This window comes from Pangasianodon hypophthalmus, chromosome 17, assembly GCF_027358585.1.
Source record: "Pangasianodon hypophthalmus isolate fPanHyp1 chromosome 17, fPanHyp1.pri, whole genome shotgun sequence".
NCBI lineage: Eukaryota > Metazoa > Chordata > Actinopteri > Siluriformes > Pangasiidae > Pangasianodon > Pangasianodon hypophthalmus.
The window spans coordinates 13,611,753-13,628,294 of record NC_069726.1 but is presented as its reverse complement, the minus strand read 5'-3'; the positions used below and the strand labels follow the sequence as shown (position 1 = coordinate 13,628,294).

Genomic DNA, 16,542 nt, shown 5'->3' with positions numbered 1-16,542 from the left:
CGCGGTAATAATGAGCAGTTGTGTCAGCTAGGCTTCTGAAATTTGAGAAATATTTTCAACACAAAAACGTATTATTAATAAGTAATTCCATAATAATAGTAGTAATAATAATAATATCCTGTAGTGTCGTGTTGTAGTTTTTCCCTCTTGAAACTGAAATCTTCCTCTCAGCCCGTTAAAGTGTTTCATCCGTCAAATGACAAAAAAAGATGCCAAAATAGAGTTGAAAATGCTCATAGTTTGCTTTGAACAAATCATAATTTCTTTGATAATTAATTTACTGTACATTATTTTTAACATGTTTTGCATTAACAAAAGACACATCACAGTTTTAGAGCTGATGAACATGATGCGTCAACCACATCCGAAATCACTGCTGCGCTCTTGCTCAGTTATCCATCAACTGAACAAGTGCTAGGATTCTATTTACAGATTGTCTAATACAATATTTAATACCCCTCCCATATTAACAAAAAAAGTCACTGTGGGCTTGTGATATTTCAATCCCGGTCACTTCATTAAAGTCCTCAGTATGGGCGAAACGGTTGATAATAATAGTAGTAGTAGTAGTAATAATAATAATAATAATAATAATAATAATAATAATTTTAGAATCGAAATTCCTTCTGGCCGGAAGTCATGAGCTACCTGGAGTCATGAGTCAGTCTGCTGATTATGCATGTCATAAGCGCTTGAATATTATATTTTAGATGGTTATTAATTTAAATATAAAAAGAAAAAAAAAAAGCTAAATAGAATTTCCTATCTAAAATTCAGTAATCGATATGTACATGAGTGGGTTAGTTCATGTTCTTCGCTCTATAGTAAATGTTCAGGGGAGCAGATGTCGTCCTCAATATCGACCTCGTCTTCGTTTTCGTCCACCGTGTATCTGTCCGGACTCATGGCGTCTTTCGCGCCTCCTGCGCTGCTGTCATGCAGCTCGCTGGCGCTCGAGCTCTCCAGAGATCTGTCCGTGTCCCCTGGTGTCTTCTGCTCCTCCTGCGTTTTCCTTAACTGCTTTTTATGCTTCATCCTCCGGTTCTGAAACCAAGTTTTCACCTGCGCAGAGGGATGAAAAAAAAAAAAAAAGATATCCGTTATAAACTTTTCTGTGCACATCATGCTGTGTAGTGTGCAGGACATTAAAGCTGGAGGTGGGTTTGAGTTCTCATGGCTTACCTGTGTTTCTGAGAGGCTGAGTGCTGTGGCCAGCTCCACGCGCTCGGGTGTTGAGAGGTACCGCTGCATCTCAAAGCGCTTCTCCAGTCCGGAGAGCTGCGAGTCGGAGAAGACAGTGCGCGCTTTCCGGCGCCGGCAGTGTTTCCCGGGCAGCTCCGGGTGATGCTGGAACAGCGATGGCATCTGCACTCCTGGACGAGGAACAAACATTTCCCATGAGAAAAAACAAAAACAAAACAGTCTTCCAAATGTAAGTATTCGTCCAATATTGTAGAACTACATTTGCTAGAACTTCATTTAAATAAAAAGATGTAATGTAAAATAAAAGTTTCTTGTGTATTCTTATTTTATGATAAATCTATTTGAATTTGACTATGCAATTAAATAACATTTAATAATAGGTTAATATTTTAATATGTTAATATTATAACAAAGTTGCTGCTCTTTGCTCTATGTACAAGGCCTTGTATTCCAGCGCATAATATTCCTCAGAAAAAGATGTGCTTAAAAAATGTCCTTCAAATGCTATAAATGTTATTTCTGCATCTCCTGGCTTCATTTAGAAATGATAGGCTACATTGCATCGACCTCATGTCACATGCACGGGTTTTTAATTCGACTTCATTGTACAACAGCAAACAATTAAAATCACAAGCCACAGAAAGAACAAAACTGGATTCTTTTTTTTTTTAAAGAACATCTCCTTAGCCTAAATTTAATAATAGTGCTCAGTGCATCAGGTGTATAGTGGGCTCGTGCAGAGAAAGAGAGAGAGAGGGAGAGAGAGGGAGAGAGAGGTCTTACCGGAGGTGAAGAAGTAGGGGTGATGCTCGGGTTTGTGCAGAGGATGGTGTGGATGGGAGGCGAGGATCGGGGTGGGCATGAGGGGGTATCCGTATTCAAGCAGAGGCATCCGAGATGCGAGCGAGTTGGAGAAAGGCGACGGAAACACATCCCGCAAAGGCTTAGGCTTGTGGAGCAAAATGTCTTCAATGAAGAAGGACGTTGACCTCTGGGTGGGCATCTGCTCGCCCGGAGACGTGTAGTTCAGGTTCATCTTGCACGAGCTCGGCCGGAACGCAGTTCTCGCCGCTTGTTTGGGCAAAATAAAAACCTCCAGGCCGCTTCCCTTCGTCTGCAAACCTTAGGGGAAAAAAAGCCCGTAACGTAAATCTCTCCGTCTACCCACAGCCAGGTACATTACTATTTATTGGGAGGTGAGTGACAGGCTGCAAATTGCGGTGTAGAATGTGCGCTTGGCCAATCACGCGCCTGCGGGGCGGAGAATTGAATTAGTCCTCTATGGATTAATTAGAGGGGCGGCGGCGCGGAGGGAGGCCGAAAAAAGCTCGCGCACTGCAGCTCGACTCCTGCCGCTTTTCCGCGCTTTAGCCGGGCTATGCTTATTTAAACACACTGCTTCTGTATTTATTATCGACTCTATGGAGAGAGGATACAGCCGAGTATTTCCACCAGCGTGTTCAGAATGACTTGTAGAACAGAATGGAGGGGCCAACCAATTTTCTTCTGCAACTGTTGCAATGATTTAGCATTATTATACAATTTATTGTACTAGGCCCAAATATGTTATTCATGTCGATTCGCCACAGTATAGGTATTACACCACGAGGAAATGCGGCATTATTAATGCAGCCTGTAACTTGCATGCAAGAATTGTATTCTCAGTTTCAGACTTTATCCCCTTTTCAAAAAAAAAAAAAAAAAACACCCGAAATTGTGAAAATGCTCCTCTTTCTGCAAACAGCACGGTTGAGATAGCCTAATCCGGGCTTCGTCACTATGAGATTGTGGTTAATTGTAGATATTGAAACCCGCGCAGAGACAAGTGTGCTTGAGCTGCGTCTCAGCTGAGGGGGCGTAATTTGCTGCTATCGTGTTGTCATCACATCTCCAATCACTGCGGTTAACGCTCCAAAGTGTTGCATTATTGGCAGGAGTCCTGCAGCAATGCTATTAGGTAATTAGGGAGGATGTTACAGCGGAAGTTGTAATCCTCAGGCGCGGGCTGAAGGATTTTCATCTGATCAGGTGGGTAGAGCAAAAAAAAAAAAAAAAGATTACAGTGTTCAATTAGGCATTGCAATCTCTAGGTTTTTTTTTTCTTTCTTTTTTTTTTTTCTTATTGCACTGGAGAAGCAAAACTTGCCATAAAAAGTAGTGAAGCTGTGTTTCAATAAGCAGTCAGTGTTTCTCTTTATTACACTTAAAACAGAGGGAGGAAAAGTATCCTAAAACGCATCTGCTGGATTAATAAAAGCAGAACATTTGTGCATATGAATAGCACAAGTTGTTAATGATAAATTAACAAATCCCTTATATTTAAACTAATTTTGTACATGGAATTTCTCCTGAGCTCCAGTCCTCCTAGAACTGAGACCTTTATTGCAGCTGCTTATTTGACAATAGGTGGTAACTAGTTGCTTTTTAAGGCAATCTGAGAAAGTAAATGAATTAATGGTGATGAAATCGCCTTTTCTTGGCGGCTCGATGGAATCGGTGCAGTTAAGCGGCTTTTAAACAGCCATTTAATCAAGTGAAATTGGGAGCGCGCGCACTGCAGTGTGCCACCTGAGCGGCGCGCGGCTGCTGTAAGAGGATTGCGGTATTACCGACATGGACGCAGATGCTGAGAACAACACTGCACGCTCTGACACCATGGCTTTACCTGTAAGTCCTGCCAGGAAAAAAGTCCCTGATCATTGTTGTTGATTTTTGGGACATTGTGTGACATTTTGCATCATAAATCTTTAACAGACAATGACTTTTCAAAATAAAATTCTTTAGGGTGATGTCAGAGAAGATAAATTATTCTTTAATAACTTACTCATGGAACTACAGAAGTGCATTATCCCATTATGTGTTAAAATTATGTCGAGGGAGATGATGATTATTCAGTTCATTGTGGCACCAACAAAACTAGTTAAGGACCCATCTATCAAAAGGTTCTTCAGAGAACCAAAATGGCTCTTCTATGGCATTGTTCTGAGGAACCTTTTCTGCCTTTTATTATTAAATCAGGCCTGACAGATTTAATGGATGTTAATTTTAAAAGTCTCTGATACACTTCTGCCATCTGGAAACAAACATTGCACTATGTGCTATGAGATATTGCAAAAATACTGTTTGTATTAATAACAATTGTGTCTGATAGATTGCTGATCTCACAATTTATCCATTATTTATTCAACTGATGTCACATGGAGGATAATAACAATGGATTACGATGATGCTCAGATCTTGAACTATCCAGTTTCTCAGACTTATACTTGATTAAATATAACATCCTTTTTTAAATAAATACAGGAGCATAACCAACATTTCATTAAGGACTGGACACAGCTTACTGTTTTTTTTAATTACATCACATTAAACAAACATATGCTGACACATAAATTTGATTAGCAAGTGTCTTTTATTCATAAATATAGTCGTGTTTCCAAAATTCTTGCTTGAATATAATATGCATGTGGCTTGACTTGGCAGTTTTGGTATTATCAATTATTGTTTTATTATTTGGTACTTCAATGGGAGACTGGGTTTTGGGGCATTATTGTGTTTTATATGCACACATAGCTTATAGTGGTGACCTGAAATGGAGACGAGAATATGACAACATTTTATACAGTCAGTGAAAAAAGTGTCAACCTTACAGATGCTACATCACAGTTTTAGATTGCACACTTGTACAACAAAATTCTTGAATAAACACCAACAGTAAACAGTGAACACCTGCAGTGTTGAATGCTCTCTTACAGTCTTCATTTGTATCTAACTGGACTTATTTAAAATACCGAACATATTGAATCAGTAATGCTTATTTTTGTGTACAACAAATGATTGACTGCGCAAGAAAAAATATAAATAAATAATTGTGTGTGAGTTGTGCATGGATTGTATTAGACACCTGAAAAGAAGGTGAGGCTGAATGCCACCCAATTGATGATACATGACAAAGAAAACTACTGGTGAACATTGCATCTGGAGTAGTAATTTATGGACACATCCATGTACTCGGCCATGACCAGACATGCAAATGCAAAGAATTTTTCAGAAAGCACAGCAAAGTGAGTATTTATGAGTATTTTGCTTGTATTTATTATTATTTTAAAGACCCCTCTAAAATTACACTAGTAAGAAAATCATCTGTGCAGATGCTATAGAGAGGTTTTAAAATTCATTTTAAAATTCATTTTAAGTTCAATTCATATAAAATTCAATAGAGAAATGAGATTCAAAATTGCAGCAAAGGTTTAATCAAATCCGTTGCAGGAGGACTAATGAAATATGCCTATGATACACAGGATGATGCAAAAAAGCATCCTAAGAGGTAAGATAATAAATCCTTGTGTTGCGTTGCAGTACACTGAAGACACACAGAGGTCAGTAAATGTCAGTGCTAATCACTCACAGCAGGTCAGTCTAAAGTTTTAGTCCAGCATATTGTATCAGATATTGTATTTAATCACTAGACTGTTTACTGAAGACATTATAAATACTATGACCTCAAATAACTACAATCCTTAACTTTTTCTGTGCTGGAATGCAGAGGAAAATATTACGAGAAAGATTCTGAATGCATTTGTGTCATTCAGCTACAGCTTATACAAAGATTATCATTGTAATGAGTCAATTAACAAGTGAATATTGTTCTCAAATGAACATTGTTCTCGAGGGGATTCTCCTAAAACACTAGGTGTAGAACACAGTTTGTTAATGGAGAAACATATCATTCAGAAACATGCAACTACAATTACTTCAGCTTTAATATTTTCAGAGAAAACTAAAAGAACAATACATTAATAACAAAAAATATTAACAAATCATTTCATGTTAATTATGTTCTAGAGTATTTTTTATACCTGCATATTCTTTAGAATATTTGTCTAAATTGTTCCTCTGTTGAGCAAAATGAGGATTTAAGCTTACCGGTGCTGTCCATGTGTGTGTGTGTGTGTGTGTGTGTGTGTGTGTGTGTGAGGCATTTCCCAGGTGTGTAATATCTCCACAGACCCTGGTGCATATAGTTGCTTGAGTGATGGTACTGCAACCAATAATCTGTTGCTGTGGAAACGATCAGGAGTATATTCCTCACTCCGGCACAGAACAGCCCTCCCAAAAAACTGCACACCCTGCTACTGCAGACAAACTCTACACACACACACACCCGGGGGTATATACACACACACGCACACACACGCACACACTAGGGTTATGTTAGCATCAAGGGCCAGCGTTGGCCCCTCTCAGCAGCTCAGCTCTTCACTCTGAGGGGCCTAAGTGTCTGTAATTGCATTGTAATGAACGCATTATTTCCACAGACTGAACTGAGAGGTCACAATCATGAAATCTCATCTCATCACAACGCCTCTTTCTGTCTCTGTGTCCATATTTCTGCCTCTCTTAGAAAATTAGTCTGCACAGGATGGATAAACATAGAGCACATATAGCCTATTACCCATTACCCAGCCATCAGATTTATAAAAAAAAGGGGGAAAATGATATCAATTTTAATATTTTACTTAGATACCCAAAACCATTTTACAGAGCATGAAGCAGACTCATTTTCACTTCCAAATTATGATGCGTTACTTATCTAAATCTTACCTAGAATTCTTACCCTGTTACGCTCAAGCCGACCTGTTTCTCTGTTCAGACTTCTCAGAATCCTTCCACTCTTACATTTTTTCCAACATAAGGCAGAAGAAAATCTCAACCTTGTAGTCAATTGCCAGGAGAGGGCATCCCAGCTTTTACCTGACACACTCAAGTAAGTGTCTTTCATGCTAATATACAAGCTGTGTTATTAATAAGGCACTTGTTTGGGAGATACAACATTTCCAGAAAAATAAAATAAACAGATCCTCTCTAATCCAGTACATTTAATTAGACAAGAACATAAACTAGTTGCTCAGTCATTAATTAAACAATTCTGGATTTGTGAAGACAGAAATCCAAATAAGTCTTGCTTAACACTACAACATGATTTCATAATTAATCACAACATTTATATTAAGTTGGCTATCACAGATTCGTATATCAATATATTTTGAATTACAGTTTGAATTGCACTGCTTTTTCCTTAATAACAATTCTAAAATGTTGTCACAGTATATTTTGTATCTGTTCCACTCCAGATGTGTGTTGTTACTTAAATGCAACTCAGTCCCAAAGAGTTTTATGTATGTAACTCAACCAACACAGCAAGTTCACAACAATTTCAGTTTTCCCCTTAACATATAGTAACTACAAATTATTTATTGATAATACACAATATTGTAGAAATGATCAGACCTACCTTTATTCATGACACGCTCCAACTCCATGCTAAAAGAGAATGTGTGGTTCATATGTCAAACACCATCGAGGATTAGTAATGGCAGTGCCAGCGGTGATCCAGCACCTTTTTTTACAACAAGTGATTAGTCACTCAATAGGAAGAGCTGTAACAAAAACAAATACAGTGCAGAGACAAAGGCACAGCCAGATACACAGCCAATCAGCTCGGTCTGATTTTGTGATTTTGGAATCTTGCTGAAAAAACAAGGGATGTGTGCAGCATGCACTGATCCTGATGAATGCATGCTTTCCAGCCAGTGGCTACAGCTCAACTACGTATAGTTGAAAAATAAATCTGGGGATCAATGGCTAGCAATTTTCCTGATAATATATACTGAAATTCAGTTAATAGTGTTCTGATTGTTGTAAGATGCTACCACTTAAACAAGTATGGTTGATGTTATTTCTACATCTGTATCTAGAAATAACATCAACCATACTTGTTTGAGTGGAAGCATCTGTGTCTAGTTCTGTGTCATTTGTGCATTGAATTGTGTAAAATGCTTTTTAAAAATGCTGGATATAAATTCAAATGTTGGATGTGGAAAATAAATAATATTAGCAAAAAAAAAAAATTAAAATAATAAAAGGAATCCAAAATGATTAAAGAAAAACAAGATTTTTAAAATAAATTCTGTGATATGAGTGTATTGATCATGTTTACATTTATAAATAAATAATTAGCTATATGCAGTAGGTGTGGTAAATTGAAGAAGATAGAAGGAAAAAAAGACAAAGAAGGGGATTTAAGATTGAAGAAGATAGAAGTAGTAGACACGTCAGTGTTGTCTCCTTTTGTTTGAAGACATTCTCAATATTCTCAACCACGAGCACACTGCATCCAGTCTACAATAAACCACTGCATAACCAACCATTGTAGTAGATAATGCAGAATATAGTAAAATGCCTCTCATTTATTAGACACTGGATAGTAAATCACCTTCCATGAAAACTGGCCTCTTCAAGGGAGTTCAGCTATGCTTGGTTTAGCTCTTATGTGTGTTACAGACTGTGTGTTAGTGGGGTGGGCTGGGGGAGTCTATCCTCTCTTCTGCTCACAGGGTCTGAAGATGAAAGCACCTCAGTGGCTCCATTACCTGCATTAGAGCAAGTTTCTCGGACCAATTGACGACTACAAAATGCAACAGGAAAGCCTCTTTTTTCCCTTCCAGGGACGTGAGTGGCGTACTTGCGTCTAACTTCATTTTTATAGACCACCGCCTATTTTGTTCCATTTCAACTGAGCTGGCAGAGGGGCATTTGATATCATCCCGAACTATCAAAGTGGCCAATATGTCTCGACTAGAGAGAGGAGCAATTCTTCCCCCAATACAGCTGGCTTTTCAAAGATGAATTTGTTATGGTGCATGTGTATTAAAGCACGTTAATGGAAAAAAAAGAACTGCATACACATGCTGAAAGATCACATCCAGAGAGCTTTAGGAAGGGATTTTTACTTTCTTCATTATTATTAGCCATTACAATCTAATTGCACAGTCAGGTTATTTTCCACATTTTTGCACTCTAATTCCCCTGGTTAAGAATATTCACTGAAAAGTCCTCAAGAGCAATAAAACCTGCTGTTTGTATATGAATAATACTTATTTTACACAGCAAAATCCCCAGTGCTGCATAAAACACCAGAAGTGCTGAATTAATTCCTACTGCACTGAATTATCTCCTACATTGAATTCATTTGTAAATTCTTAATTTGTAAGTAAAATTTATTTATATCACACACTTAAAATAATGTACATACTGACATGTTCAGAGTATATTCTGTATATACGGCTCATCTGTACTTTTTAGATGTGCAGATGTGCACACTGTAGAACTGTCGTCTCATATCTATCTACTTTAGATAGACCGCAGGGTCCAAAAGTCCAAGACCATTATTAAATATGCTTCTGTTTTGCATTCTTTTCTAATTTAAAATATTTTTTTTATTACAAACTATATTATCAGCAACAACTTGAGTGAAAACTAGAATCTTAGAAATATTTACTTGAATGTCAGTGTTTCTTAGTATTTGGTACATCTCCTTTGTGTTTTAATGACAGCGAGCACTCGAGCTGACACAGGCTCCACAGGCTTGTGTAAAACCTGACGATCCATGTTAGATCAAATCCATGTCATCTGAACATGTGTATCAATGGAAGAAAAATCTGACCCTTTGTTCAAAGCAGTCAACGTGGTCAATATCACAAATGTGGTTAAATTTAAATAGTGACTTAGAAGATATTGAACACTTCCTTTCTTAGTTTTATTATTATTATTATTATTATTTTCAAAATTCTAAAACATTCTGTTTATTTCCAGCTTTAAAAAAAATCCCAGACTTTCAATGAATCAGACTTTTGGACCCCACTGTATATAGTGGTTTTTTTAAAATCCATTTTTTACTTTTTCCCTTTACCTGTCTAATTCATAGCTTTCAGTCTGTGTTATTGGAACAATTGCCAAGTCCAATTCCTTGTATGTGAAACCAATCAAATTGGCCAATTTGATTTTTACTTGGCCAATCAAATCTTCCTGACTCTGATTGTGCATAGAATAAAAGAGATAAGAGAAACATAAATAACACCTAAAACAGTAGGCAAAAGTTACAGCATTAACTGGAAAATGGAAACAAATACTATCTCACATTGAGGCCATTTAAATGTAAGTTTTAAGGCCAAGTTTGGAAATAGAAATAGAGGGTGCTTGTCTAATAGTAGTCAAAATGTAAAAGAATGATCACCTCTAAACTTCAACCATGACCTTGGAATGGCAAACATGTTCTATGAGGAAGAGCGCAAGGACCTCTGACTAATCAAACATGAAATTTTTTTCAGCGATATAAGCAGTGATCGATGTATTAAGATATTTAAAAACAAATAAATGCACTATAAACTAAACCCTAAAACAAACTGGAAGCCAACGAAGTGACATGAGAACGGGTCTCTTGTTAACTTGCACTGTATCTTAGCAGACTTTCTGTATATAAACACTGGGATTTGCTCAGTGTAGGATCAAGAAATTGAAAAGGCTAATAATTAAAACAAAATAATTAGGCAAACTATCGGTAGGCTTGCTACAATTAAAATTGAACACTTATATTGTAATATGCAGTATAAGTGCACTCTGTGTAACTTCACCACTCTACACTGGGGAAAGTTTTTATTGTTAGCTGCCAATGTCAAAACGAGACAACCTTTCCAAAATTATTTGCCAAAAATGATTAACTGAGGCTATGTTATTTAAGATAGAAATAATTATCATTTCCTGACATCTAGTCTACTCCCCCTTTTCAGATTGCCTTGCTATCCTTAGCTAACATGTCCACAAGTTTCCCAAAAGGTCAGAATGGATATCAGACTGATTGTTGTGTTTTATTTTGTGTGCCCCTTTCAGTACCACTCTCATTATAGCACACAATAGAAACCTGTTTCCAGGCCCTGACCTCTTAAACATAATGCATGCAGCCTCAAAAATGTCTTTGAGGCCTTTAAGTTGCCAGCCGCATCCCTCCTAAATGCCTAAATCAACTCTTTAGAATTTCATTTTGCATCCTTCGGTTGGCTAATTTGTACAGCAAGTGCTTTCAGCGTTTTCCCAGCATTTAAGCAGCGGCCTTAATCAAAAGAGCATGCAGCCGATTCCCCCTCTCGTCGCTGCCAGACAGCGCTGTGGATGTGGAATAAAACCCTTCCACTTAACCACTTAGATGAATATATCAAGAAACTCATTTGTCATTTTAATTGCATGATTTGAGGAGGTGCTGCCTTCCTTTGGCTCTTCCATTTTGGTTCATTTCCAATGTGAGCGCACATTAGATTGATCTATGAAAGACTGCAGAAATCACAACACTTAAGTCTTTTCATTTCACCATAATTAGATAATTGAAATTCCTGTCACTGTCTCTACACTTTAGCAAAACACAAACATTAGCCACCCCAGAGATGGAAGGGATTGCCTTTTACTCTCTCTACTTTCTACTTTTTTTAAAAGTTGCTTTTACCTCTTGTTTGTTTTTTTATTTTTTTCTCCCTCGCTCTTACAGTTGCCAAAGCTTTATTCCATCTCCCAAAGCCAGAAATAGTGCAGTGCCTGTCCATTTTGCTGAGATTTAGCAGGCCCATTAAGTGATTGCTAGCTGAAATGACAGGGCACATTTCTCCTGATACACTCCGAGAAATACGGCTGTGGCGCATTAAGGGCGCATTACTGAAGCCCATTCTCCAGCAGCTGCAAGGATATCCATTAAGGTGGCTCACAGCCCTAAATTTTTCCATTTTCTCTCTCACTAAACTTGACTTTGCGCATTATTCCCTCCTCTGTTTTGTAATTTGCAGCAACAAATTATATCAGGCGGGAAGCTATCTCTCTCTATGTGTTCCCTCTCGCTGTAGCTATTTTCTGTGACTGATTCTGAAGTGTCAAAATGGACACATCATTAGGAGATAACTAGGTCTGATGGACAGACGCTTAGGAGTTTTACAACTTTTCTGCTGCAGTCTGAGAGATGTCTGGAAAGGGAGGCAGTCTGAGAATGTGTATCATCTGATGACATCATGTAGTTTTATGTATGGTTTAGAAAAATTGGGGTGACTTTAATTATAACTCGTCAAACTGCTGTCTTGGTGAGTAACAGTACTGTACAGTTTAATCTTTTGTCCTGTTTTAACATCGATGCTTAATGAATAGAATCAGGTGTATTTAACCCAGGAACACATGGTGCTGTTAAACTACAGGATAAACAAAAAATATTTTAGTAAATATAAATATGATCTATTTAATCTATTTCAACATTATTTGGAATGAATAGAAAATGTGTTCTAAACAGACACAAATATAGATATGAATAAGAAATGTGGACTATTTGTTTTGTGCCAAAAATGTTCACAAGGCATGTGGTTGAGGCTAGAGGTGTGCATCAGGATCTGCAACAAAAAGAAGTCATGCCATATGATGATATGATGCTTCTAGGAAATATGATGACCATGTTGTAACCGTAACCGCAGCTCCACTCTTGTGCCTGGTCAGGGTTGTGGTGGTTTACATTAGCCTACTTAGTTAGAAAACATTTTTGTTCGAAAATATTGCAGGCAAGTACAAACAAAAATTATAACGGTGTGAGCACATCTCAAGTTGAGACCAATTATGAATTATGAATTAAGAATAGAGTGATATAGCTGAGGTTGAGGAACTGTAAGAGACAGAATTCACAGACCATGCTCACAGGGCTGGCATTTCTGTTTTTTATTTTTTATTTATTTATTTATTTATTTTTTAACTTGTTTTCCATGGTGGGCCTAATGGCAGGGTTTATGTACAGATAATGGCATATACAGAAAATGGTTGTGTTATACCTGTAATCTAAAGGCAAAAGCACAATAATTATTTTGATACTGATATTATTTCTGCTGAAATTATGCAGTTAGTATATCCAATTAAACACTTTTCAATCATATTTAAAGCAATTCTCGGTTTTAATGACTATTTTTATTCTCATGTTACAGTGAAAAGACAGACGTTGAATTAAAAAAGCAACCTGCAATCAGAAAAATAAAACAGACTCACTTGAAAGTGCATATAAACAGACCTTGTTTGAGTGCTGAGAAACACAAATCACCTCAGGAATAGCCCTCTGCTCAGCATTTGCCCCCTGCCATGGTGACATTCTCAGTGCACTTTACCCATTAATGCTGCCATTGTTGATCCTGGGGACTCATGGGGTCCTACGAGAGACTCAATAAGCACTGCTTAAGCAACCATCAGCATTTCATTCACCAGCCGTCAGAGTTGGAGTACAGCCAGTGGACCAGAGAAACACTGCCCTGGTTACAGCTCTCTTTAATAGTCAGTGTCATACACAATTAAGTAAATCTGGGCTCTCTGCAGCTCCAGGTCACGCGTGAAGGTGAACTAATGCCTCAACACAGACTGCTAGCTGGGGGAGACATGTTGCTAATTCTCACTGGTCAATCTGATCCCCCTAAGTGAGCAAGATAAAAAAGAGGCTGCATCTGTTGATGTGGAGTTTGAGAAAGGACTTTCTCAGCCTGGCCCAGAGGAGCAGGTAATCCAGCAGGAAGCGGAGAGGAAACAAGGCTTAGAATCGCACCGGTGGGCCTTTCAGCAGGCCCCATGCAAAGCTGCATGACCTTTCTTTCAGCTAACTCCCCACGCCACGTCGAGTTATTGCTCTAAAAGCACTCTGTCACCAAGCAGAGGAGAAACGCATGGCACAGGTTCTCATGCAGGCGCTTGCCTCATAAAACATTCAAACATTTATGGGGAGAATTACAGCGCAGCAGACGTCAATATTTTCATTCAGTGCATTGATTTTTTATTTTGTCCGAATGAATTGGTGCTTGATGAGAAACACTCACCCTTCATGGTTCTGTAATACATTCCATAGTTTGTGAAGTAAAAGGCAAACCTTGTTATGAAACTCACACTCTGCCTTAAAGTTGAACTAAAATCAAAAATCAGATATTATTTAACCAAAGATCTGATTTTAATTACAAAACAGTTCTCCAAATCCTAGCATTCTAGCTATTTCCAGTTCATATATTTGGGTATATCAGTATTTCAGAACCCCAAAGTGAGCACTCACTAGGTTTATTCAGATTTGTCTTCTGTTCCCACTTTTATCTTTATCAAAAAAAGAAAGGTCTTCACAGGTCATTGGCTATATCCACCCAACAGACTGTGGTTTTGTGTGAGCCCACTGCAGTCCATTTAGCACTCGCTATCTCACTGTGCAGCATGTTCTCACAGCCAGACATGCTGCACCTTATCCCTGCATACTGAACTCTGGTGCAGCCTCAACAGCTTCACAGTAGGAGGACCATTGTGGCAACAGTGAAACAGTCTAGTCAGTGTTGCTCTTGTTTTTTTTCCTACCAGTGCTTTAGTGCAGGGTCTCAGTTGCTCACCATGTTCTGCCTTTGCTGTTGCATTTATTCAGATTTACAAAGCTGTTTAAATTTGTCACGTCAAATTCACCTTGTTTTTATGGGCATATTGGCAACAAAAGCCGCCTTGTGCCGTATCTGTTCACCCTGTAAAGAAAAGGTATTTGTTTTACAAACAACTGTTCACTTTTTGCATCAGAACTACTTCATCAATATATAAAATAAATAAATTACACACACGATGAGTTTGAGCTTAAAAACGTTGAGTTCATACACTCCTGGACAAAAAACATAGGCCAAGCCCAAAATGGCAAAAAAAAAGTTTTTAATGGTCTTAACAACAAATCACTGGTCAGTAAATTAGCAAAAATTAAACAAATATGTAAAAGAACTTAGTATGGGAGAGCTTTTCCCTTTGATTTCTTTAAATGTTTAAGCCTTGTGGTCCTTGATGAGCTGCATCAGGTGTGGCGATAACCAAATAATGACTAACCTTTAAGAAAAAAAAAATCCCAGAAGATATTTTTGGAAAATTTTGTACACCCAGACATGTGTTAGTTTGAATTTTACATGAAACATTTTAAACATTATCATAATTTTACAAGAAGACTATATAAGTGAATTTCCCTGTTTCTAGCTTTTCCCCAAACAGTTCATTTTCAGTTCAGGTTCAACAGACCCAAAGCATCATTTCTCCATCACTATATCTTACTTTGAGTTTGGGGGCTTTTTTCACCAAACAAATTATTTGTTCTTATCTTACCATAATACATGATTTCAGTTGTAATTCCAATGACTCTTAGTGATCTTCAAGGATGTCCTCAGGAAGTTCTTCTTTTGACACTATTATTGTCATATCTATATTTATTTATCTACCTCCTAACACATCATACTTCTACTATCATGCTGTTGTAACACTTTGTATCTCATCTTACCTTATCTTATCCTACCTTATCTTTTATGCTACACTTCCACAGAGCTTGTTGCTATGGAGGTGGCAACTGTAACTGTTCCAGACTTTTGAAGCTTTTTACTTGTGGTACTTAATTGTATAACTAACTGTTTATGTAGCTTTATGTAGCCATTATATTCAGGTCAACAACCATATATCTGTTTTGTATTTTCCATTGTGTTGGATGAAAAAAAAACATTTTATGTGTACAACCTCATATTTGGTCAAAGGCTACAATAGTTTTAAGAATATTAATAATTTTTAAAAAGTCAAGGGCAATTTGTTTGCATTTATTTTAAATATTCTTTCCAGGCGCATTTGGTTTTGAAAGAAAATACTTTTATTAAAACAGGTTTCTCCAACTGTTGTGTGTATTGTTTATATTATACAATCCTTTTTGCTTGTTCTCTTGACGGATGTCAATAATTCAAGGATGTTACTGGCACAGTTATGCCAGTAGTACAACACATTATATATAAAATGCTATGCAATCAATTTATGGGTAGAATTTTGTTTGATAAAAATACCTCTAAATTCATCAGTGCAGTTTTTTTTCCTCCATGGCAACAGATGGGCGTTTAACTGTCACTAAGTGATGGCCAACTTGTTCCTCATTTGTAAGTGTTACCTGCAGTTAGCACGTACTTGAGAGTGTATTTCCCCTCTGATCTGCAGTGCGTTCTTCTGTCAATCCTGAAATGGCGGCTGCTGAAACACAAAAGCACCACTTAGTGCCTGTCAGGGCCAGCGGCAGTTAATTAGCCTGTTCGTAAAAAAAGTCTGGCCTATTAGTCGCCCCTCGCTGTTCATTGCATGGACTGCACTTTCTTATCACATGCCTATTGATTCTCAGTTTGATAGAAAAAATAGAGAATGCATCATGCTTGATTCCTTAATGCACTCTAAGAGAGGACTCATTTACCAACATGAACTGCATTATTAAATTGAAGTGCTTGCCTGCAGGGTTAAATGTAAGTGAAAGTGCATTTTAACCTGTCATTCTGGACTTTTATTCACACTGCTTGTAGAAAGACCATGCTGACTTTTACACTAATAAACCTTTTGCTTCAAGCCATCATTTTAAAGCATGTAGTGCATTAGTCCACATAGCTATGATATGTGTTATTACACATTTATAATAGAGATATA

The 16,542-nt window shown here is 37.5% G+C and overlaps 1 protein-coding gene across 1 annotated transcript; it reads right to left on the bottom strand.

Annotated features, from left to right (window-relative positions):
- Positions 1 to 248: 248 nt before the first annotated feature.
- bsx (brain-specific homeobox) lies at positions 249 to 2,353 on the bottom strand. Its single transcript, XM_026942053.3, has 3 exons — positions 1,987 to 2,353; positions 1,183 to 1,373; positions 249 to 1,062 (listed from the first exon to the last, which is right to left on the bottom strand). The coding sequence occupies exons 1-3, from the start codon at positions 2,237 to 2,239 to the stop codon at positions 820 to 822; spliced, it is 687 nt and encodes a 228-aa protein (XP_026797854.1). The 5' UTR covers positions 2,240 to 2,353; the 3' UTR covers positions 249 to 819.
- Between the last annotated feature and the right edge of the window lie 14,189 nt (positions 2,354 to 16,542).

Bases quoted from the DNA above. Each gene is read 5' to 3' on its own strand.
- bsx (XM_026942053.3), bottom strand. From the start codon at position 2,239: ATGAACCTGAACTACACGTCTCCGGGCGAGCAGATGCCCACCCAGAGG. The intron at 1,374-1,986 runs GTAAGACCTCTC...TTCCTCGTCCAG, and splicing joins CCCCTACTTCTTCACCTCCG to GAGTGCAGATGCCATCGCTG. The intron at 1,063-1,182 runs GTAAGCCATGAG...CCCTCTGCGCAG, and splicing joins TCAGCCTCTCAGAAACACAG to GTGAAAACTTGGTTTCAGAA.